The sequence below is a fragment of the Dipodomys merriami genome, unplaced genomic scaffold, assembly GCF_024711535.1.
Source record: "Dipodomys merriami isolate MVZ:Mamm:240054 unplaced genomic scaffold, mDipMer1.0.p SCAF_175, whole genome shotgun sequence".
NCBI lineage: Eukaryota > Metazoa > Chordata > Mammalia > Rodentia > Heteromyidae > Dipodomys > Dipodomys merriami.
The window spans coordinates 2,135,525-2,160,679 of NW_027203104.1; the positions used below are offsets into that span (position 1 = coordinate 2,135,525).

At 38.9% G+C, this 25,155-nt stretch overlaps 1 protein-coding gene across 1 annotated transcript; it reads left to right on the forward strand.

Annotated features, from left to right (window-relative positions):
* Positions 1–3,073: 3,073 nt before the first annotated feature.
* LOC138829695 (zinc finger protein 420-like) lies at positions 3,074–19,779 on the forward strand. The gene is given in 8 exon segments (XM_070026170.1): positions 3,074–3,168; positions 9,158–9,296; positions 15,003–15,129; positions 15,844–15,933; positions 16,157–16,225; positions 16,335–16,436; positions 17,018–17,147; positions 17,748–19,779. Coding segments are annotated over 8 exon segments (2,409 nt in total). The 3' UTR covers positions 19,405–19,779.
* The last annotated feature ends 5,376 nt before the right edge of the window (positions 19,780–25,155 follow it).

Here is a 25,155-nt window from a genome sequence, read left to right on the forward strand (position 1 = left end):
CAAGGGAGGTGATGATCCATGGTCTAAGAAAGCCCTGTGAGGGAACGTGAGACGAGTTAGATGAAGAAATTATTACAAAACAGGCAAATGGAGCACAGAAAAACTCACCCATGGTGCCCAAGCTCTGAGTACAAGCCACAGGACCTAAAGCAAACACAGGAAAAGAAACTAAAAATTTCTAAGCGGAAAGACAAAATTCAGAAACAAACAACCAAAAACTCCATAAGCTTTCATAGGTGGAATTTGGGATTTTCAGGGAAATCGATTTTGATAAATCTAAATTGAGAAAAGGATTATGCTGCCTATCTAACTATTTTATTCCAACGTCTACATTACAGCAGTGGAAAATGTTAGGGGCTGCTAATAGCGTTTTAAAGTGAGACGAGAGATATTAAAAAACTGAAGGCAAAACGGAAATGTAACTTATATTCAGGAGAACATAAGAGCTGAACAAAACTGAAAATAACAACCCAGTCTCATCACCTCAATTGCATGACTAGAACTAAGAATTAAAAAGCCAACTTATGCAATGCTCCTAACACATTTCCATCTTCGGGTTAGTCGTTGAATATTTCAGGAGCCACACAATAATTTTCAGGAAGAAACTCGCCTTTGCTCCCACTGCCAAGAGAGCAAGATCTGCAGACCTCCATGCAATTCTGGGACCTGAGGTGTGGCACTGGTCAGAATCCCAGGGCCAAGCCCAACCTGGTCCAGGTGGCGCCGTGCGCCGTGCATTGTGGGAATTGTAGTCTTAGTTGAGGCACAGACCTTGGAAAGTGATGGTTTGGGGAAGGGGCCGGGAAGTTCTTTCTGCGCATGCGTCTCCCCGCCCACTGTTGATTTTTTTTCTATCCTTAATTCAGGGTTCTTTCCTTTCCCCCTCTGCTAGAAGTGCTGAGAAGTTCGGTGTATATTTCACAAGGTTCAAGCCCCGAGGCAGGCGCCCAGCCCCTCTTCAGGGGACCTTGGGAGCTGTAACTTGAAGGAATCTCAGGCTACGGAACCGATTTCAGGTATGAACGGCAAGCTGGGTGCAGGACCGGAGTCAGCCCCACATGTGCCTCCTGTCTGGGCTTGATGATTTGTTTGGGGTTCGGGTGTTTGTGCTGCCATTGGCCCGCGAGCCTCCAGAAGCCAGACACTGGCTCCCGGAACCCCAAGAGCAAGCTGGGTGGCTCTCCAGACTAGGAGAGCCGGGAGCTGTGCGTGTGAACGCCACGACTGAGAGATGCTGCCGGCACCCACGCCACCTGATTCACTTTGCCCAGCTGTAAGCTGAGCACGGAAACGGTTGTCGTGAACTTGTGAAGTGTGTGCCAGGGTTGAGTCTCCTTCCATGGCAGTTGCCTTTTGGGCTTCTGTGTTGTTTCTGCTAGAGGTGTCTCTGCTCTGCCCCTGCTTGGCAGCCTTCTTAGCACTCTGGGCTGGAGTTCACACGGGTTTGGATCCAGCTTGTGGAATCTCCTTCTCAGAGCACAAGATTCACGTGATACTCTTTCCGCCAACTCTTCTCAAATCACTTGGTTCTGTTGGAAGGTTTAGACCCTCTTTCAGGAGGGGACCGCATCTGGCCTGAGGATTAAGCCGAAGCCTAGTAATCAGAGGGGGCATGAGACTGTGGTTTGGGCTGGAGGGATAAATGTCACATCTGAAAGTGTCTCTCTATGTACTAGATCCCTAATCCTATTCCCACTGATTGATTCAACCTCTTCCCACTCTCATTTCTAGTATGGGATCCCTCAGACTTAATCCAGATGTCTCATCAGTGGATTTCCTGACCCTACTTGTAACATGTTAAGTTTTTCCTGGCCGTTCAGGAAGTGTTGATCTAGAAACATTGGACTTCGATGAAAAAAATATAGAAAAAAGTTGGAGGTAATGTATATTGCTCAAGGATATATGATGCATAGATGTAACCTGTCCTGAAGTTTTAGCTAGTGTTACCCATTTTGTCACAATCTGCTCAAAGAAGTATTATTTTACATAGAAAATTCTTTTTGGCATTTGAAGTCAGTGAATCATAAACAGTACTTTAAAATATCATATACATACATATTGATCCTATTTTCATCCTCTTTACGTCCTATGGCTTCTGCAGCTTTAAGATGTTAGGGATACTCTCCATTATATTCGTTTTTAAGAAACAGCAATTTCTCCATATACTCCTGAGGCTATTTTACATTACTTAAAATGAGAGAGACTGCCTAAACATGCATTCCCAAACACTTGATAGATCATTTAATAATATAGAAAATTAAGTTAATATATAATCTAATAATATAATTTAAACGCAATTCTACATAATTGTGCAAAGAAACAAATGATCTGTGGATAACAGCATTTCCTGTGTAAGAAACCAACCACAAGTACCAGCCAAATCAAATAGCTATTTAATTTTTATGGATCTACATTTTGGGGAGCCCTTAACTTGCTATTTTGTGTTAATATTGTTTAAATCACAGATAAGACTTTAATCTTCTAAATCCTTCCCTGAGGATGGTTGATTGGAATTGTGTCTCTCCTATGACCCAGTATTTTATGTTCATCTTATTAGGCCCTGTACCTTCAGCATTATGGCCAAGGTTCTTCATATGACTGTTCAGGAAAGTGAGCATTACTGACATAAGATCTTTAGTGATGTCCATTTGGCCAAAGTAGCTTAAATGGCAAATTGAAAGTCCTTGCATAAGGGTGCTCTGAGTATTTGGATATAAGGAAATGTGCCATTTCCAACATTATAGCACTAGAAACATGCATTGCATATGTCCTTCCTGTATACCCTTTGTGAAAAATACTGAGCTATACTATACATGATTTCCCTGGTGTGAGAATCTGGAAATGAATGAGGTGGAGTACAAATGCCCAGTGGAGTGCTAGGATCCCTTTGCGTTAAAGGAAAAAATAGTTCTTGCATCCCTAAGTATATTTCAGTAAAAACTAGTTTTAATGAAATGTGGTATGTTTTTATTTTTCAATTATTTTTGTGGGGTATTAGTTTTTAGGAATACAGAATGTATCTTCACCTAGAAATGAATTGCTTTTATTCTATCTATCTACCAATTAATCGACTATGGCTTCATCTTTACTGGAATGTTTGATTAATGCTTCAGACATAAACCATACTTGTTCTCCCATAAGAAGGCTTTATGCTTTTCCGGCCCATGGGTAATGTTATAAGCAGGAAAACCTGGGGCAAAATCACACAGATTCTTTCCTGACTACCTCATTTGCCTTTGCTCCCAGCCATGCTTCCAGAATCTTCTGTCCATTGTCAACAGCAAGAAAGAATGAAAGGATCTGTGGTAAGTTGCTTTTGATTTCTCTGTTTTACATTCCATTTTTTGAACCTAATAGTGGACAAGATTGAAAAACAGAAAAACAGATTCAACTTGAGGAACATGCTCCTAAATCAGATAAAGATGGCTTGTAGGTTTTGCACATTATTAATCTGACATTCCGGCTCAAATGAGTAGATTACTTCTGTTTGTTTCTAGTTGTTCTGATGTTGTTAGAAGTAGTCAAACTTGTTAAGGGATTCACTGAAACCGAGGAGATGACTGCTCATGGAAGCAACTGGTCAGAGATCACATCCCTATGAATAACATTAACTGTCCTAATGAAATTTTTACTATACTTTCTGAAAACTGTAGTCACATATACCTTCAACTATTGAAGTGTACTGAGTAAGATATGTGTACTTAAATTATTAGTTCTTCGACTGCTTCATAGGCTTTTTCTACTTGAAACTTAGGCTATATTTCATTATATAGTGTATATCCTTTCTAGAAATCCCTCCATGTTTCTCAAAGAACTTCTGACTAGATTTTTTCTGTATTTTGTCTATTCATTCTCTGTTTCTTGCTCTCTAGCTTTCTTTATGTCTTTTCTTTCATTTCATCTGTTTTTCTCTTTTTTTCTCATTGTTTCTCTCAGACCCTCCTCCCTCCATCTGTCTCTTGCTTTTTTCCTTCCTTCAAATGCTGTATCTGGGAGCTAGTATTTCTGTTTTCTTTGTTTTTTTTTGTGCATTGTAGGGCTTGAATTCTTGGACCTGGGTACTGTCTCTCAGGTTTTCAGCTCAAGACGAGTACTCTACCACTTGAGTCACAGTGCCTCCTCCAGTTTTGTGGTTGTTTATTAGAACTATGCATCTAAGGGACTTCTCTTTCCGAGCTGGCTTTGAAGCATGATCCTCAGATCTCAGCCTCCTCAGTAGCTAGGATTCCAGGCATGAGTAACCAGTGCCCAACTAGAACTAGTTTTTCATACTGATCACTTTTCCTTTATTGACATGACTCTTAAAATTAACATGTTTTTACTCATTATAAAGGAAACTTGTTGCTAAATGTAAGCCGAGGTACTTCTATGAAGAGTCCAGAGCTAAAGAAAATTAGAAAAACTAAAACACAGACAGAGAGATAGCGAGGAAGCAGGGGTCCTAAAGCTCACTGCCTGTTGTGCCCCGAATTCCTTCAACTAAACATCTTTATTTGGGTTCACATAAGCAAGGTTACCATGAGTACATCCCAAAAAATAAAGTTAAAAATCTCTATAAATATTACATTTAGAGCCAAACAGAGTTTGTGAGTTATGTTTCCTGTGTTATTCTTTTTTGTGTGTGTGAAAATACTGTACAGAGGGCTTACAATTACATGGGCAAAATAATGAGTACATTTCTTATCAAGCATTATAGGCTCCTCCTTTGTTTCCCCTTCTCATCCCTTTCTATCCTCTCCCCACCCATGTTTACCACATTTTCTTGATCCATAATATACTGAGGGGTATCTGGGTTGGTTCCATATCTTAGCTATGGTAAATAAGGCTGCAAGAAACATAGTCATGAGGGTAGTTTTAGTGTGGTCTTGTTTGTGAACATTTGGGTAAATGCCCTAAAGTGGGATTGCTGGGTCAAGGGGAGCTCTATTTGGAGTTCTTTGAGGAACCTCCATACTGCTTTCCAAAGTGGTTGAACAATTTTACAATCCCACCACCAATGCAGTAATGTTCCCTTCTGTCCCCATCCCCTCCAGCATCTGTTATTATTAGAGTTCTTGAGTTTAGCCATTCTAACTGGGGTGAGGTGGTATCTCAATGTTGTTTTGATTTGGATTTCTTTTCTGGATTTCCAATCTATTCCATTGGTCCTGAAGTCTGTTCTTGTGCCAGTAACAAGCTGTTGTGACTACTATAGCTTTGTAGAAGAGTTTGAAATTTTGTATTGTTATTCCTCCAGCTGTGTTCTTTCCGTTGAGTATCGTTTTTGCTATTCGGGGTCTTTTATTGTTGCATATGAATTTTCGGATTGCCTCTTCTATTTCCTTGAAGAATGAGGTTGGAATATTGATTGGTATCGCATTGAATTTGTAGATCGCCTTGGGAAGTATTGCCATTTTCACCATGTTGATCTTTCCAATCCAGGAGCATTAAAGGTCCTTCACCTCTTTGGTTAAGTTAATTCCTAGGTATTTTATTTTTGGAAGGCTATTACGAATAGATTTGCTTTCCTAAATTCAGCCAGACTTTTCTCATTGTTGACATACAAAACAACCATTGGTTTTTGAGGGTTAATTTTATACCCTGCTACTTCACCTAACTTTTGAATCAACTTGAGTAATTTGGGAGTGCAGTATGTGTGATTCGTTAAATATAAGACCATGTCATCTGCAAAGAGGGAGAGTTTTACTTCTTCTTTCCCTATTTGGATCCCCTTTATGTTTGGATCTTGTCTCATTGCTATAGCTAGGCATTCTAATACAAGATTGAAGAGAAGTGCAGTTAGTGGACATCTTGTCTCGTTCCTGCGTTGAGGAAATGGCTTTAGTTTTTCACCATTAAGTATAATGCTGGCTGTAGGTTTGTCATATACACCCTTTATTGTATTGAGGAATGTTCCATGGATTCCTAATTTTTACAGAACCTTCATAAAGGCTCATAAAGGGGTGTTGGATCTTGTCAAATGCTTTTTCTGCATCTATTGAGATAACCATGTGGTTCTTATTCTTGCTCCTGTTGATGGGATGAATTATATTAGTTGATTTGCATATATTGAACCAGCTTTGCAACCATGAAAGGAATCCTGTTTGATCATGTTGTATGAATTTTTGGATGAATTGTTGAAGTCAATTGGCCAAAATTTTGTTCAGAAGTTTTGAATCAATGTTCATCAAAGAAATGGGTGTATACTTCTCTTTCTTTGATGAGTCCCTGCCTGGTTTTGAGATGAGGGTTATGATGGCTTCATAGGATGAGTTCGGTAGTGAACTTCCTCTTTCAATTTCATTGAAGAGTTGGAGGAGTATTGGTGTGAGCTCTGCTTAGAAGGCCTTGTAGAATTCTGCTGTAAATCCATCTGGTCCTGGGCTCTTCTTAGATGTTTCTATTTTAATGCTTGTTATGGGCCTGTTTAGATGGTTTAACTCATTTTGGTTTAGTTTCTGCAAGTCAATATTTGCTAGGAAAAGGTCCATTTCTGCCAAGTTCTCAAAATTATCTTAAATGTTTAAGAAGTATTCCTTTGTAATGTTCTGAATCTTGGTTTTTTTCTGTGGTGATGTTTCCATTCTCATCTCTGAGTTTATTTATTTGGGTGTGTTCTCTTCTTTTTCTGAGAAGATTTGCTAAGGGTCTGTCAATTTTGTTAATGTTTTTGAAGAACCAACTCTTTGTTTTGTTGATTCTTTCTATAGTTTGTTTGGATTGTAATTCATGTAATTCTGATTTAATTTTAATTATTTCTTTCTGTCTACTGGATTGGGGTTCATCTTGCTGCTCTTTTTCAAGGAGGCTCAGATGTCTCATTAAATTCTTGATTTCAGATTTCTGCAATTTGTTGATGTACGAACTCAGATCTCTAAACTTGCCCCTGAGTACTGCCTTTGCTGTGTCCCAGAGGAGCTGGTAATTTGTGTGTTCATTTTGGTTGAATATCATGAACATTTGAATGTCCTTTCTAATCTCTTCCATGACCCACTGGTGATTCAGCAGTGTGTTGTTCAGCCTCCATGTGTTACAGGACTTTCTTTGGTGGCTTTTGGTGTTGAGTTCTGATTTTATTCCCTTCTGGTCTGAGAAAATGCAAGGTATTACTTCAATGTTTCTGAATTTGGACAAGTTTGCTTTGTGGCCTAAAATGTGGTCTATTTTGGAAAATGATCCATGTGCTGCTGAGAAAAATGTGTATTCTGATGCTTCTGCATGAAATATTTGGTCTGTTAAATGTCAGTTAAATCTAATTGATCTATGCAGTTGTTAGAATCTGCGGTTTCTCTGTTGAGTTTTTGCCAAGTTGATCTATCCAGTGGGGAAAGTGGTGTGTTAAAGTGCCCAACTATTAATGTCTTTGAATCTATGTGGGATTTGAGGGAAAGGAGTGTTTCTTGGATATATTTGAGTGCTCCGTTGGTTGGTGAATAGATATTTAGAATTGTAATATCCTCCTGAAGGAGAGATCCCTTAATTAGTATGTAGCGACCTTCTTTATCTTTTTTCACAAATTTTACTTTGAAGTCTATTTTACCTGGTATTAGGATTACAACTCCTGCCTGTTTATGGGGGCCGTTTGATTCTTGTATCTGAATAGGCCTATGTTTGGGAAGTTCTATGCTAGGATCCTGTTAAACAAATTTTCTAGACCATTAACTATTGTCTCTAGGTGCTCCTCTACACCTAATATGCTCAGATTGGGCCTTCTGATGGTGTCTTCCAAGTGTTGAATAGATCTATCTTATTTCTTGTATTTGTCTTGGATGGTTGTATATTCTTTCTCTGTAATATCTAGGTTGTCTTCAGTCCCTAAGATTTGATCTTCTGAATGGTCTAACGTACTGTCAAGATTTTTCTACTTTGTTTTTTTACTTCTTTTCCTTCTAATTGGTCAGCTTTGATGGCTTTAAATTCTTTGTTGGAACTTTGTTTTAGATCTTGTATGAACCACTTGACTTCCTTAATTTGGTATTCAGTGTTTATTTGCAAATCACTTAGGTGATTGGCTATGGTTTCCATGGGCTCCTGTTCCTTCTGTTGGGTTCCATTCAACATTCCCTTTGTGGTGTCCCTGACTTCTTTCAGGTCTCTGTTAATGGATTCTATGAATGCCTTTAGTGATCTTTGTGTATACTCATCCTTGTCTTTCAATTCCTGTATTATTCTTTGCTTAGTTTCCTCATGTTCATGCAATTCCTGTAGTTCTCCTTGAGTGTTCTCAGCCTGCTCATGCCATTCCTCACTTTCTTCTTGACTGATCTCAGCCTGCTCATAGAGTCCTTTATTGCTCCTTGAGTTTTCTCAAGGAGCTCACGCAATTCCTGTATCAATTTTTGAGTAGCTTCCTCAAGCTCATGATATTCCTGTATTAACCTTTGGTTTGCCTCCTCTCTCTCTGTATCATGCTCACAGAGTCCATTGCAGGTTTTCAATCTTTTCATTTACAATGTTTACAAGCAGTGTTTGTAGAGCTATTTGGGAACTCCCCTCTGGATTATCCATTATCTGTTCTGTCAGCTGATTATCCTTAGTGGGAGTTGAGATGCCTGGACTTGCCATTTTTTCTTGTGTTTTTCCGGCTTGCTCTGCCCATTAGGGATGAAAGTAACACCAGTTTTATCCTAGAACATTGTCTTAATGCAAGCATCATCCAAAGTCTGTAGTTGCACAGTCAAAAGTCTGCAGATACAATCTAGTTCAACAGATATACTATTCAACATCAAACAACTGTGTATTCATGGGCTAAGAACTGCAAAGAACAATTTGACAAACCAGAACTTATTAGGTTTATTGAGAGATGTGGGTAAAAATAGGAATAGAGGGATGTGGAAAAGCAGAGGGAGAACTAACTAAGTCCTAATCTCAAAGTGGGAAATAGATTGGATAGAATGAAAGTAGAGAGAGCTTAAAAAAGGAGAAAGAGAAAGAAACAGACAAGAAAAAAACAGAAAAATAAAAATTAAAAATTAAACAGTGCAACACTGAATTATGCAAATTGAAAGACATAATTTCCAAGAAGAAGGTGGATAGAATGAGAGAAGTGGAGGGCTAAAGAGGCATGAAAAAATTAAAACTAAAAATGCTTAAAATATTATATAGGTATAAAGAGTACTGCTATTAAGGAATTCAAGTCTAAGAGATTTTGAATTCAGTAATAAATTTCTGGATTAAGTTGTACACAATGGAGTATTAGGTCTAAAAATCCACTAAAGGAATATCAGGATGAGCAGAACAGCAATTGTCACTCAAAGAAAAATGAAAGAGAAGAAAAGGTGAAAAGAGTGCGAATGAAAGAAAAGAAGGATCAAAAGGTCTGTAGAGCTAAACAAAAAGAAATTTAAAAATGAAAAAAAAGCAAACGCACATATACCCCTAAAATAAAAATTATAAGAAGAGGAAAACACAGTTAATACAAAAAAAATTTAAGTTAAAAATTAAAATATGTTTTAGACGAACTTTACAATTTTGGTGGGGGGGAAGAGGATTGTGTGTGGGAGTGGGGGGAGGCTGGGAAGGGATGGGAAAGGGAAACAAAGGAGGAGGCTACAATGCTTGATAAGAAATGTACTCATTATCTTGCCCATGTAATTATAACCCCTCTGTACAGTATTTTCACAATAAAAAAAAAATTTAAAAACATTTTAGAAAAAAAACTTTTATGAAAGGTACAAAAAAAGACTATTTGGTTTTTTTTCGGGGGCAGAAGGTTATGGGAAGATCCCTTGTGTCCTTAAGCAGTCTGTTGTTACAGTCTCTGGTCTGCTTGCACTGTTTGATTTTCCTGTGGCTTGGTTGGTTTCTTAAGTCAATTTGTTTGAGCAGGCAGAAAACTATTCTGCATTATCCAGCAGTTTGTGATCCTTCTCCCAGGGTAATTTAATGGGAAGGAGAACTGCTTTGAGTATCACAAAAGATGGAGTTGGCTGTTTCCTCTAGTGTGGAGATGCTGTGATGAGGCTAAGTTCTGGATAGAGTTGAGGCCTTTCAGCAAACAGTAGCTTTTCCCTGAGGGGCTAGCTTCTGAGAGACTCACAGAGCCCAGCCTGAAGCCATTCTCAGGGTTTATGTTTACTGAATTTCAATTGATTGTCAAGGCTGCTATAGGGAGGGGCAGCCTCTGTCTCTGTTTACCAGTGAAGAAAGCCACTCCTGGGGCTGGGGCCCTGGCTGGGTGATTCCCCTTGGGTGGAGCTGAGCCTACCAGGTCAGGTTAGGTTTCTGTGACCAGCTAAATGACTCTGGTTTTCTTCCAAGGCCTGAGTTGGTGCTAGCTGCTCAGCCAGGCCTTTGTCAGTCTCAAAGATGGAGATCTCTGGTAGTGGGGGGAGGGGTAGCCTTCCCTTCTCTGCTCCCTGAGATGGAGTGAGGCTTTCAGGCTTCTACTCACACTGGAGTCTTGGTTCCTGAGTCTTCTCTGGTCTGGGAACTTCAGGATGAAGATGTCTGCTCCTTTTCAGTTCTTGCTGGTTTTGAGTAGAATTGACTCACACACCACATATGGAGCCTTTGTTGCAGGTATGGCGGCTATGGCCTCAGCTACCACCCCAGTCACAGCTGCTTGCAAGTGCTCAGATCTCTCTCTTCACTGGATTTTCCCTCTCTGACCTAACTCTCTGTACTGTGATGGCACACCTGGTGTGATTCTCTGGCTTAGGACTGTTCACTGAAACACTACAACTGCTTTCTACGCGAGAGCTTGTTTAGCTTCCAACTTCTCCTCCGCCATCTTCCGGGAACTTCCATCAGTTCCTTTTTAATGAAGTAACATCATTAACTATGATATCAAAATGCATTTTTGAAATTTCAGGTTGATATTGTTAAGTATGAATCACTATTGTTTACATATGGATAAGACTTCATTCTTGCCTTACAATATTTGTATTTCTAGCAGTAAATTTCAAAACTTGAGCCTCACACATGCAGAGCAAAGGCTTCACACCAAGCCACCATCCTCATCTGTCTCATAGTAGACAGTGTTTTTGTAATATGTTGAATGATATGTTTGTGTGTGCTTGGCCTACAGTGCTTGAGAGCTGTCCGGAGCTTTTTTTTTTTTTTTTTTTTTTTTTTTTTTTTTTTTTTTTTTGCTCAATACCAGTGCTCTACTCTTTAAGTCATAGCTCAACATTCACCTTTTTTGTTTGTCTTGTATCCTTTCATAATCAACTGGAGATATGAGTCTTCCAGGCTTTTCTAATAGAAATAATTTGGAAGTATTATCCTTGGATCCTAGCTTCCGGAGTAGTTAGGATGAGAGGCATGAGTCACCAGCACCTGGCTGACTGAACATTTTTAAAAATTATCTTGGATATGTTATTTTCCACACACACAAACATACACACACACACACAGGCATATATATATATACATATATATATGTATATATATATATATATATATATATAATAGTGTCCAGAGGGATTGTAGTTACATGAGCAAAGTAATGAGTCCATTTCTTATAGAGCATTTGTTTCCCCCTCCTTTGTTTTTCCCCTACCATCACGTTACTTCCCACCTCCCCAAGTCTTCCCACCCTATCAAAGTTGTAGTTCCTTTTCAACATAGTTCGTTGTACAATTCATTGTTACAATGGGCCGTCCTGTATTCTTATTTCAGCATTTTATATTTTCTGTTCCCCTCCTCAATTAGAAAAATGTATATACAAGATGCAAGACACCAGAATCAAACACAGTAACAAGGTTTATGCCATGGCAGAAGAACATACAAAGAAACAACAAAAAAAAATCATATAGTACATTATAAGCCCATCAAAAAGAACAGCAAGAAATATCCTTGGGAAGCTTCCTAGAGAACTGATTCAGCAATATGAGATACACTTGAAAAATAGTCAGTGAAAAGATATACAAAAACTAAAATTAAGATGTACGATTAGAGTAATTTGCATTTTTGTTCAGGCTTCGGTGGCCCACACCTGTCATCCTAGCTACTCAGGAGGCTGAGAGCTGAGGATCCTGGTTCAAAGCCAGCCTGGACAGGAAAGTCCATGAGACACTTATCTCCAATAAACCACTCAGGACACCAGAAGTGGCACAGTGGATCAAGTGGTGGAGCATTAGCCTTTAGTTGAAGACCTGAGGGAGAGTGCCCAAGCCTAGAGTTCAAGCCACACAACCGATAAAAAAAAAAAAAAAAAAAGGAATACTTTGCGTTTTTGGTCCATGTGTGTTTGTTACTAATGCTATTTGTAGTTGTATGTTTCCAGCTAAAATGTGGCTTAACGTTTGTTCATAAATTTTACTTTGTTATTTTAACTGGAAAAATAGACACACATGGCACCTATATCTCTGATCCAATTCAGAGAGTCTAAAATTTGATTTTTCCATATTCCTTTTTCAAACAATTTATTTTATTATTAGGTTTGAGTAGTTGTACAAAGAAGTTGCCATTCTACAATACAATATGTGAATAGAAGATGTCTGACAACATTGTCACCCCTTGCTCCTAAACCACCCCATCTCTGACTTTTCTTTTTTTGTTGTTTAAATTGAGAGAAAGTGATTACATAAATTTCACATATGTCACAGTATTGTGGAACAGAGATGCTTAGTTGAAGTCAAAAACACATTTTCACCTTCAAGGCAAATTGTCATTGTCATGGTCTATAAAGTTTGTGAATTTTATGAGCTTTGTCAATACAAATCATCCCCTATTTGTTTTGAAGACAGGTCTTGATATGTAGTCCAGCATGCTCTTGAAATTGTTAATGGAACCTAGCCTGGCTGGTCATCCTTTTTGAATTTCCCAATGTCAGAGTGTATAAGTATGTTCCATCCTGTGTGGCTACGTTACCCATTTTCAATTCAGAGTTCACTGATAGTTCATATGGCTGCATTGTTGTGCAGCCATCTCTTCCATCCATGTACAGCATGTTTCATTTTCCATGTATGAAGCTGTATAATCATTAATAGGCAGCTCCTTTTCCTCTCTACCCCAGTCTCTGGAACCATCTTACTTTTTGGCTCTATGACTTTGTTGATCCTTGAAAGCTCAGTCAGGGAAATCATACCATGGCTGTGCTTTTATGACTGCTGTATTTTACTTAGCTTAATGTATTCAAAGATCAACCCTGCTATAAAATGTAGCAAACTTGTCTTCCTTTTCAATGTCTTTATCTATTCTTTTACCTGTGTCTGTCTTTTGGTTCTTGTCAGTATTTGCTCTGAAGTGATTCTCTAATACTACTTCTCGTCCCTGCTTTCTCTTCTGCTGGGTACAAATCTAGAATAGAAGTGCTGGACCATATTCCTATGTAATTCTCTATTTAGTTCTTTTTAGCTCTGTCCATACCATCTTTGATTGTTTTACATTCCAGCCAGACATGCACCAAGGTTCAAATTGAATTCACATCCTTCCCAGCCTCTGTTAGGCTTTGGAAGGATATTTGTTGTTTTTATTTAAAACTGTCCATAGTAACATATATAAAGTAGTTATTTCTGTAGAATTTTGATTAGAATTCTTCTCCTGACTATTGATACTGAGCTTTGTATATTTCAAGGAATTATTTGTAGAATTTTTTTTAAGTGTCTTCAATCGTTTTCCCCATTTCTAGTTTTTCTGTTCACATGGCACTGAATAATTGAACCAGTGCATTCTAGACTAGCGCTCTTGAGCAAGCCACATTCCCAGCCCTAAATCTAGTACCCTGATTTTTGGTACAATTAATTCTTTGAACTGAGGCCTTCCTATTTGCCTGGTAATTGCAATATTTATTGATGCATATGAGTATTCTACATACATTTCTTTTAATAAAGTGATGAGTTTATATATTGGATCTTCATGCATTGTGAATCAAATGGTGCTATAACTTTTATTTCAACAAACTATTACAGAAATATTACATAAAATATATGACCAATATATTCCTTTAAACTTACCTACACATTTACCATTTTAGTTTCTCTGTCCTACGTGTATATGTATGTGCACTCATATTGCTCTTCTCTTGAAGCACTTCTCTTGTAACACTCGTAAAATGCAGATGTGTAATTAATCAACTCTCTTTCCCTGACCATATCTTCAATCTACATTTTTAGTAGAGTTCCTCTGCCCAATGGATTGTGAATTGAATGTTATTTTCTTTCAATTCTTCACATATATATTTCCCTTTTCTCTCTTAGTCAGCATTCACCTCTGGTATTGCCAAGCATGGTTGGCTGGGCCATTCATCATTTGCAATAGGGTTCAGTGTGGGAGTCCAAAACCTCTCCTCTTAGCCTCTGCAGGCAAATTAGCACTCTTATTTCCTTCCAACTTGTCCTTCTGTATCTTTAGATCACATCCCTCTTCTAATTTTTCTCTGTCTTGCTTGTCGTGGTCCTATTTTTCGTTTTTTGTCATCTTGAATGTTCCTTAAGCCTCTATCCATCCTACATCCTTCCATGAAGGCATATTTAAATGAAAATGTAGTCAGGGAACATGGTATGCCCCTCGCAACTATATTGTGGATTGTAGAAGGTAGGCCAAGTTCACAAAACTTCCTTCTAGCAGTTCTTTTATACATAGGAAAGAAATATCAGGGTATCTATGACCATACTTCAGTATTTAGCACTTAAACTACAAAATAGTTAACATAGGATATTTATATATGGGAAGTAAATCAGATCTTATAAGGGCCAATCCATCATTAGCTACGTTCTTAAGTACTGTTACTGCCTTTAACATTTATGTGGACACTTACTTTTCATGAATCAGTAATGTGCTATGTATTCCATGTGATGTCCTGAATGTGTTGTGATTGCTTATGAGATACCGTGTGTGTGTGTGTGTGTGTGTGTGTGTGTGTGTGTGTGTGTGTGTGTGTGTGTGTGTGTGTTGGTTGGTTGTGAGGTTTGATTTCTGGACCTGAGCACTGTCCCTGAATTCTTCCCTTCAAGGCTAGTGCTCTACCACATGAGCCATAGCACCAGTTCTGCTTTTCTCCTGGTGATTAATTGGGGATGAGTCCCACAGACCTTCCTGACTTGGGCTAATTACTTGATTCAAATGTGGCATTACAGAAGCTGGTATCATTTGATGACGTGGCTGTGGACTTCAGCTGGGAGGAGTGGCAAGACCTGGATCATGCTCAGAGGACCCTGCATAGAGATGTAATGCTGGAGACCTACAGCAACCTCTTGTCTTTAGGTGAGCAAAAGTCATTTGAACATGCGAGATCAAAGACTGTTTTCTTTATTAAGTAGATATATAAATATTTATGTTGTTTCGGTAGACGATTCCAGTCCGTGGGAATATAAAATTCCTGTCCATTTTTTCCACTTCATTATGTAACTGGAGACAATTTTATTCCCATTCTTCAAGAAACCCAATCAGCACTTGGACCCAAGATCTAAACTGCATTCCACTAATAGAAAGAAGACTGTCTTCCTAAACTTGGGGTGATTTCTGTAGGTGCAAATATAGTCTAGAATAGAAAGTACATCACTATTTGACGTATGATCTGAAAATCACTAGTTGAAAGTGGTTATTTGTAATCAACCCTGATCCAGGGTGCAGTGGCTAACAACTGTAATCTTAGCTTCTCTGGAGGCAGAAATGTGAGGATTTTGGTTTGAAGCCAGCAACTACAGAAAAGTGACCAGGAGGCTTTTATCTCCAAATCCCCTCACAATCTACAAATGTAGCTGGGACTGAAACTAGCAGAATGCTAGCTTTGAGCAAAAGAGCTGAGTTCAAGCCACACAATTGGCAAAATAAGTTGAAAGCTGGGGAATATCAACGAGGGAGTGGATAAGAAATGAGAAACAAGGTTTAGGAGCAAGTTTGTGAACATGATGTCTAAGACCTTACAATAATGATGACCCATCCTACCAATAGTTCTTCTCTACTTGTTAATAACAGGACACTGTGTTCCTAAACCTAAATTGATTGCCAAGCTGGAGCAAGGTGCAGAACCATGGATAAGAGAAGCCTCAGACAAGAATCTCACAGGTGAGATAAAGCATCTTGCATGGTGGTTTTGTAGCCAGAGTCCACTTGGTAAGTTTAATGCGCTGTACTGAGTAATAATTTTCTTGGTTCCCCTGAGTCATGTGTGGCAGAGAACTAGGTGATCCTTTGTCTCAAGGACATGACAATCAAGAATTTACATGGAGACAAACTGATTTGGCTGTCCCAGTATAGTTAAAGTGAGCAATTTTCTATTTACTTGTAGAAATCATTCTTAAACAGAAAAAGGAAATGAGAAATGTAGAAAATGATGTCTCATTTTCACTGAAACAAGGTATGAGGAAATAAGGAGTATGCCAGGACTGCTACCTGTGATGAGGGAAATTGCTTCTTGGTGATGGTGGAAGTGAGTGAGATTCAGAAGCAACGCTTTTGGTTCATAGGAGATGACTACCTGGGTGGTGAGCTGCAGTATCTTTGGTCTTTAATGGTTGTGAAGGAGCAGAAGTGTTATAAAAGGAAATTTGATGAGAATTTGACTAAGGGTGAGGGAAACCAATTTTTAAAATGCCACCAATCCCTAAAGTAATTCTTAGTGGGAAGTTAGAACTGAAGAGATGGAGGTATAAATCCTTACTCTCAGGAACCTTCCATGCTTAGCGGAAAGGCCAAGGGATGTATCTAACACCCTAATGGTCCCTAAATCTAGACAGTATTTCTGTTCCTCACCTAATGGTTGAGAAGCAAAGCAGCAAAATGTATAAATTATTTCCACAAATTAAAAGAAAAATAATAGCTATTCCCTTAGGACCAAACCACGAGGGTATTAAAGGCAAATGTTTAGTACTCAGCTTATAACTAATAGTGTGTAGATGAATCATTTGAGTAATTAATTCCTTGAGAAAAACAGAAAAAAACAGAAACAGAAAAACATTATTTACCATTGTAAAATGTCAGTGCTACTTTCTTAACTAATACATTACAGAGAAAAGCTTATATTCTGCATCAAAGAGTTCCTGCTTTGATCTTGTAACAGTTAGGATGCACGGAAATGCCTTTACTGTTACATTAAGGAATCTTGAGGTCTCATTTCTGTTTTTGTCTGTCTTTCTATATCTCATTTTAGATGTCCAAGAAAAGGAGTACAGGACTAAGACCTGTCAGGAGAATCCCTACGATTGTCTGTCTGAAGTCGGAGTCATGAATACTAACACAGGGGAGAACAATGTGAAATTAATAACAACTTTTAATTTGAGGTCAAAACCTAAGTCAGAGCTGATTAGGAATAATGGGAACTCCTTAGGGATAAGGACAGAGGAGTTCAGGAAGTGTCAGAACATGCTTCTCCATGGCAAGTCTAATGGGATATGTGCTGCTTATAGTCCTGGAGTATCTCCTGTAGTTAAAGAATCTAACCAATGTGGACATTCTTTCACCCAGAAGACACACCTTACTGTCCATCAGAGAACACACACAGGAGAGAAACCTTATGAATGTAATGTGTGTGGAAAGTCTTTCATCCAGAAGGCACACCTTACTGTCCATCAGACAACACACACAAGAGACAAACCTTATGAATGTAATGTGTGTGGAAAGTCTTTCATCCGGAAGGCAAACCTTACTGTCCATCTGACAACACACACAGGAGAGAAACCTTATGAATGTAATGTGTGTGGGAAGTCTTTCAGCCGGAAGACAACCCTTACTGTCCATCTGACAACACACACAGGAGAGAAACCTTATGAATGTAACCTGTGTGGAAAGTCTTTCACTCAGAAGTCACAGCTTACTGTCCATCAGCTTACACACACAGGAGAGAAACCTTATGAATGTAATGTGTGTGGAAAGTCTTTCAGCCAGAAGGCACACCTTACAGTCCATCAGACAACACACACAAGAGAGAAACCCTATGAATGTAACCTGTGTGGAAAGTCTTTCATCCGGAAGGCAAACCTTACTTTTCATCAGAAAATTCACTCAAGAAAGACACTTTATGAATGTAACAAATGTGGAAAATCTTTTCACTTGAAGGCATATCTTACTGTCCATCAGAGAATACACACAGGAGAGAAACCTTATAAATGTAACAAATGTGGGAAGTCTTTCACCCAGAAGACAACCCTTAATGTCCATCAGACAACACACACAGGAGAGAAACCTTATGAATGTAACCTGTGTGGAAAGTCTTTTACTCAGAAGACACAGCTTACTGTCCATCAGCTAACACACACAGGAGAGAAACCTTATGAATGTAATGTGTGTGGAAAGTCTTTCAGCCAGAAGTCACACCTTACTGTCCATCCGACAACACACACAGGAGAGAAACCTTATGAATGTAACCTGTGTGGAAAGTCTTTCACTCGGAAGGCACAGCTTACTGTCCATCAGCTAACACACACAGGAGAGAAACCTTATGAATGTAATGTGTGTGGAAAGTCTTTCACCCAGAAGGCACACCTTACTGTCCATCAGACAACACACACAAGAGAGAAACCTTATGAATGTAATGTGTGTGGAAAGTCTTTCATCCGGAAGGCAAACCTTACTTTTCATCAGAAAATTCACACAAAAAAGACACTTTATGAATGTAACAAGTGTGGAAAATCTTTTCACTTGAAGGCATACCTTACTGTCCATCAGAGAACACACACAGGAGAGTAACCTTATGAATGTAACAAATGTGGGAAGTCTTTCACCCAGAAGACAACCCTTAATGTCCATCACACAACACACACAGGAGTGAAACCATACAAATGTAATATATGTCGAAAGTCTTTCACCCAGAAGGCACAAATTAAAATCCATCAGACAACACACACAGGAGAGAAACCTTATCAGTGTAATGTATGTAGAAAGTCTTTCACCCAGAAAGGAAACCTTAGGATCCATCAGACAACACATACAGGAGAGAGACCTTATGAATGTAGCAGGTGTGGAAAGGTTTTTGCCCGGAAAACATTCCTTACTATCCATGAGACAATACACACAGGAGAGAAACCTTATGAATGTAATGTGTGTAGAAAGTCTTTCGCCATGAAGTCACAACTTACTGCCCATCAGGCAACACATACAGGACAGAGACCTTATGAATGTAGGAGGTGTGGAAAGTCTTTCAGCAAGAAAATCGGCCTTACTTTCCATGAGAGAAAACACACGGGAGAAAAACCTTATGGATGGAGCTGGTGTGGAAAGTCTTTCATCCAGAAGTCGATCCTTAAATCACATCAGATATTACACACAGGAGAGAAACCTTATGAATGTATGGAGTGTGGAAAGTCTTTCAGGTGGAAGGCAGCACTTAACATCCATGAGATAATGCACACAGGAGAGAAACCTTATGAATGTAACAGCTGTGGAAAGTCTTTCACCAGGAAGGTATACCTTTCTGACCATCAGAGAACACACACAGGAGAGAAACCTTTTGAATGTGACCTGTGTGGAAAGTCATTCAGCCACAGGGGAAACCTTACGGTCCATCGGAAAACACACAGGAGTAAAACTTTAGGAATGTAACAGCTATGGATAGAGTTTCACACAGAATTCAGCCCTTATTTTTCATCAGAGAGCACAACACAGGAGAGAAGCCTTATGACTGCAACAAATGTGTAAAGAACCATCCACTGGAGGCCACAGCCTAGCATATAAGAAAATTCACCCAAATGAGAAATCTCTAGAATGTAACAAGTAGGGAAAGCCTTTCATTTGGAAGAGAAGTCAGTTTGCAATAGAGAACCCACACAGGATACAAACCTTATCAAGGTAGAAATGTGGAATTCTTCAACCAGAAGGCACAGCTCAGGGTTCATCATTGAACACACACACACATGAGAAATCATAGCAATGTAAAACATGTAGAAAGTTTTTCAAAAAAGTTCTAAGTACTCTCAGTCATTCTTCCCTGAATGTCCATCTTCTAAAATTTCTCAAGTTCCATTTCTAACATTCTCTATTGGGAGATCTACAAGAAGATGATTATGTCTAATTTCCTGTTTCATGAAATTCTAGGATGATATGTACCTTTTTCCTTTTATTTTGCTGTTAGTTTCATTTGAACTCATGGCCCTTTACTTCCCTTTGGCTTTTATTCTCAAGCTTAGCACTCTACCCTTTGTGCCACATCTCTAATTTTGAGGTTGTTGTATTTAGTATCATGAGTCCTATCATTGGGAAGCAGTCTACTTTCTTCAAAGGTGTTTACAAAACTTATGTAAGTAAAACTGAAATGTTATAAATTAGGAAAATAAGTAGTTTCATAGAATCTATAAAGAAATTGAGTGATTTAATGGAATTTTGTAACATTTAAAAATGAGAAATATTTGAGAATTATAGATGAGTAATAAAGTTGATTTAGTAAATACTTATTTTATGTGGTGAAATTCAATAAAAGTGACAGAATCCATTCAGATTTCTTGTGGGAAACAATTTTCAAATTTTTCTGTAAACCTAGAACACCTTCTATAACATCAGTCTCTTCCACCCCTGGAAATGAACAGTTCTGTAATTTTTATAGAGCTGGTAGAATTTGTCATATATTCATATAGTCTTTCACAACAGAATAGACAAAATACATACTTTAAGGGATAGAGGTATGGCTTAATTTTTAGAGCATTAGCAAGTGAGCAAAAGTATCATGTACTGGCTTTGAGTCCCATTCTTGGAGCTTTAAAAAAAGAATATACACTTAACTTTCCACAATCCCATGTGTAAAAACAGAATTCAGAAGCCCCACATGAACATGTCTCCATAGCAACAGCTTATGAGGACTTTAGAGACATACTTGAGAATGTCCCAATGGTTCATAAATGTGAACCTCTTGGCTTTGAGTGACAGATTACAAGGGATGCATTCATCAGCAGCTCACCAGGGTGATTACATTGTGTGTGTGTGGGTATGCATATCTATGTATGTAAATATACATATATGTCACTACAAATTCATCCAGTCACCTGAATCCATCCATAACCCTCCACAGCACTATTCATTATGTCAGATGTTTTCCACAATCATTGGCTCTACTAACCAGCTCATCTCAGGTGCAGTCATGGTGCAACAGAACACAGACCCATATCAGGACCTAAATACAGGCACATAAAGGAGGAAACTCCTTTACTATATGATCAAGTCTTCAAAGGAGGGATAGCATTAAGGTTATTTAAATTATTTGGAATTGAAAACCCAGGAAATGAAGACTCTTACAAAGAAGAGGACTAAAAGTGAAGGAATTTCATTGATTGAAAATAAAAGCAAGGCTGGGAAGGTGGCTCACTTGTAGAGCGCTTGCCTTACATGCATGAGGCCCTGGGTTTGATTCCTCAGCACCATATAAGCAAAAAGGAAAAAGCCAGAAGTGGCACTGTGGTTCAAGTGATAGAGCACTAGCCTTGAGTTGAAGAGCTGAGGGACAGTGCCCAGGCCCAGAGTTCAGTCCCCACGACCGAACCAAAAAAAATAAAAATAAATACCCTTGTTGCCACGCCTACTTCTGTGGAGTCTACTTAGCATGGAACACCTGCTTTTAGATCTGAGAATGGGACTCCACAGAAGCCTACCTCTGAGAATGGGACTTCACAGAAGCCTACCCCTGAGAATAGGACTTCACAGAAGTCTACCTCAGAGAATGGGGCTTCAAAGAGGCCTACCTCCTAAAAAGGCTGGCAAGGCCCTGGGAAAGATATGTTCCTGTTTTTCTTTTTTTCGCTGAATAGGAGTGCCTATTAATCTTTTACTGCTCCTATTGCTAGTTCTACTTACTCATGCTCAACTTTCCCTCATTCAGGGCTCTTTCTTGGAAGTGTTGACGACTCCAACATCTGATGAGTGTCCTGAGAACATGACTAACTCACCAGAGTTAAGTGCTACCCTGAAAGTCCCTCTTATGGAGGCTATTAGACAAGTCATAAGTAAATATAAAAGTATTGGGAGGTTTCATGACGTCACTTCAGCAAAAGGAATTGTTTGTAAGAAATTTACAAGAAGCTGTAGGCATGGCTAGAGCAGAAAGAGTGTATGGCTATTGGAGATTTCCCTTTAATCCTGGAGCATAGACAATAGACTCATATAGATATCCTGTAGATAAGAAAGATGTAGAGGAATATTTAGACCAAAAGCTAAATAAGATTCCTAAAAGGTTGGTAGATGGAAGGTGGCAATGGGTTATCAGAGGAAAATAGTGGAATCCTCCATTATTTAGAGGACCACAGAGACTTCCCCCAGATCCATAGCCTTTTACAGGTGTATATGATAAGGATGGCAACGGTTGGGAAAACTACTTAGGAGAAAGAACTTCCTATTACTCTCTTGCATTTACTGAGAGACTTGCTAGATCTAGGCCTCCTTGGTGCATACTATCAAAAAAGGAACAAGAAAGATCTTATGAGACAGTTAAGGCCTCTATGGAGAAGAGGAAACGATTATGTGAAAGGGTTACAGAGAAGACACTATGAGCTTGAATTAGATATGGCCAGATTTATCTAAGTATACTGAATATCATGATTTTGGGCCACAAAATGGGGACCCTCTAAAAAATGGCAAAGAAGAATAATTGCTTAGAAAAGATTTGAAATGCATAAAGTACAAAACTAAACAAAAGTAACAATAGAGTACTAGAGTTCATGCCTTTCTGTCCAGCACCTTGCCCATATGCTCTGGTTAATGGTTAATAGGTGATAAACATCTCGAAACAACTGTATTTCTTAAAAATAGAGGTAAACCCGAAAACAAGTGCCTATCGTCATAGCTCATCATGCAAAAAACAAGATCAGGCGACCAGCTGGTGACCACCCAAGAACGAAGTCTTGCAGCAAGATTGTGTAACCTTTTGCCCTGTCTCATGGAGATATTTTCTATAAAAGCTTGTTATCCTCTGCAGTAAATCGCATTCAGCAGTCACTCCTCTTGTGTGAATTGTCTGTTGGCCATCTCCCCACCTATTCCAGTTACCTCCACTAGGTGTCCTCCGTCGTCCCGACAGAGCCAGTCCATGGCACCTCCTTAATAAAAGAAAAACACATTCATCTCCCCATGAATAGTTTCTGACACATTAGCACCTGAGAATATTCCTAGTTCCCAACTCAGCTTTTTTCTCCCTTTCACCCTGAGGAGTGTCTGAAACTCACCTGAGGAAAACTGTTGGGTCAGTGTAAAGTATTTGGCTGATTTTAAGAGGTCTCAGAACACTTATGAAGCAGCTGGGCACCTGTGGTTCACACATGTACTCCTATCTACTCAGAAGGCTGACATCTGAGGATCATATTTCAAAACCAGCCCAGCTGCAAAAGTCATTGAAATTACTATTTCCAATTCACCCAATGGCTTGAAGGGAACATGTGGCTCAAGTGATACAGTACTAGTCATGAGCAATCAAGTGTAGGGACAGCACCTAGGCCCTGAGTTCAAGCCCCAGAACCAGCAAAAAAGCAAACAAACATCGAAGCCCTTATTCAGTAGCAGAAATAACTCAAGGCATGTAAATACCAATATGTAAAGCTGCGGGGCTTAGGCTGCTCATGCTTGCAATTCTGAAAGCTGAAGATCAATCTTTGAAGCTTGCCTGGGCAAAATGAACAGGGGACTCTTCTCCCCAATTAACCACCATAAAGGTCATAAGTAAAAGATATGTGGCTCAAGTGGTAGAGGACTAGCCTTAAGCAAAGAAGATCAAGAACAGCACCTAGGAAATGAGGTCAAGTACTAACATTTGCATGTTTGACTGATGTACAGGAATCAATACCATTGTAGTAATTGAACTTCATTTTGTAATAATGCACACTTTTAAGGAATCCTCTTAAAACAGAAAGATAAGTTTCTTTGATAGGGTTGTGAAGCTAGTTCATTTAGTAGTTCCTCTAAACATTTTCCTTCCTTAATAATTAGGAACTCATTTGATTTGAGCACAGTAGTGAATTCCTCTGAAATAAATAGAGTAAGCTAGGTATGTTTTAGCAGGTTTATAATTCAAAACATAGTGAAGGAAGACAGGATTTTCACCTCTTTGGGAGCAACATAGGCTACATAGCGAGACTCTGCTTCATTTGTATATATAAAATATATGTTAATATATACCATATAATATATACATGAGTGTGCAAATGTATATATATGCATGTGTGTATATGTTTATATATTTATATACAAACATAGGTGCATACATATAAAGAAATTTGTTTCCAAGTTTTTCCATTTCCTAACAAATGGGGCAATGTCATTCTTTCTGATGGAGGCAAAGAATTCCATAGTGTATATATACCTCATTTTCTTGATCCATTCATCTACTGAGGGGCATCTGGGTTGGTTCCATATCTTAGCTATGGTCAATAATGCTGCAATAAATATAGTTGTGCTGGTAGCTTTAGTGTGGTCTTGTTTGTAAACTTCATCCAGTCACTGGCATCCACCCATAATCCGCCATAGCACCTTGCAATTTATCAGACCTTTTCCACAATCATTGGCTCTACGAAGCAGCTCATCTCAGGAGCAGACATGGTGCAACAGAACACAGACCCATATCAGACCCTTAAATACAGGCACATAAAAGAGGAAACTCATTTATTGTATGATCAAGTCCACAAAGAAGTGATAGCAGTAAGCTTATTCAAATTATTTGGAATTGAAAACCCAAGAGGTGAAGATTCTTACAAAGAAGGAGACTAAAAGTGAAGGAATTTCATTGATTGTAAATAAAAGCACAATTCATCTCACCAAGAATAGTTTCTCTGCTACATTAGCACCTGAGCAATATTCTTAGTTCCCCCTCACAGCTTTTTTCTCCCTTTCACCCTGAAGAGTGTCTGAAACCCACCTGATGAAAACTGTTGATCAGTGTAAAGTATTCAGAAACACTGATTCAGAACACTTATGAAGCAGCTGGGCACATGTGGTTCACCTTTGTACTCCTGTCTACTGAGGAGGCTGAGATCTTAGGATCATAGTTCAAAACCAGCCCAGCTACAGAAGTCATTGAAATTCCTATTTCCAATTCACCACCCAAAGGCCTGAAGTGAACATGTGGCTCAAGTGATACTAGTCTTGAGCAAAAAAGTTCAGGGACAGCACCTCGGCCCTGAGTTCAAGCCTCAGGACCAGCAGAAAAAGCAAACAAACCTTATTCAGCACCAGAAATAAGTGAAGGCATGTAAATAACAATATGTAAAGATGCTGGGCTCAGGCCACTCATACCTGCAATTCTGAAATATGAAGACCAAACTTTGAGGCTTGCCTGGGCAAAATGAACAGCAGAGTCTTATCTCCAATTAACCTCCATAAAGG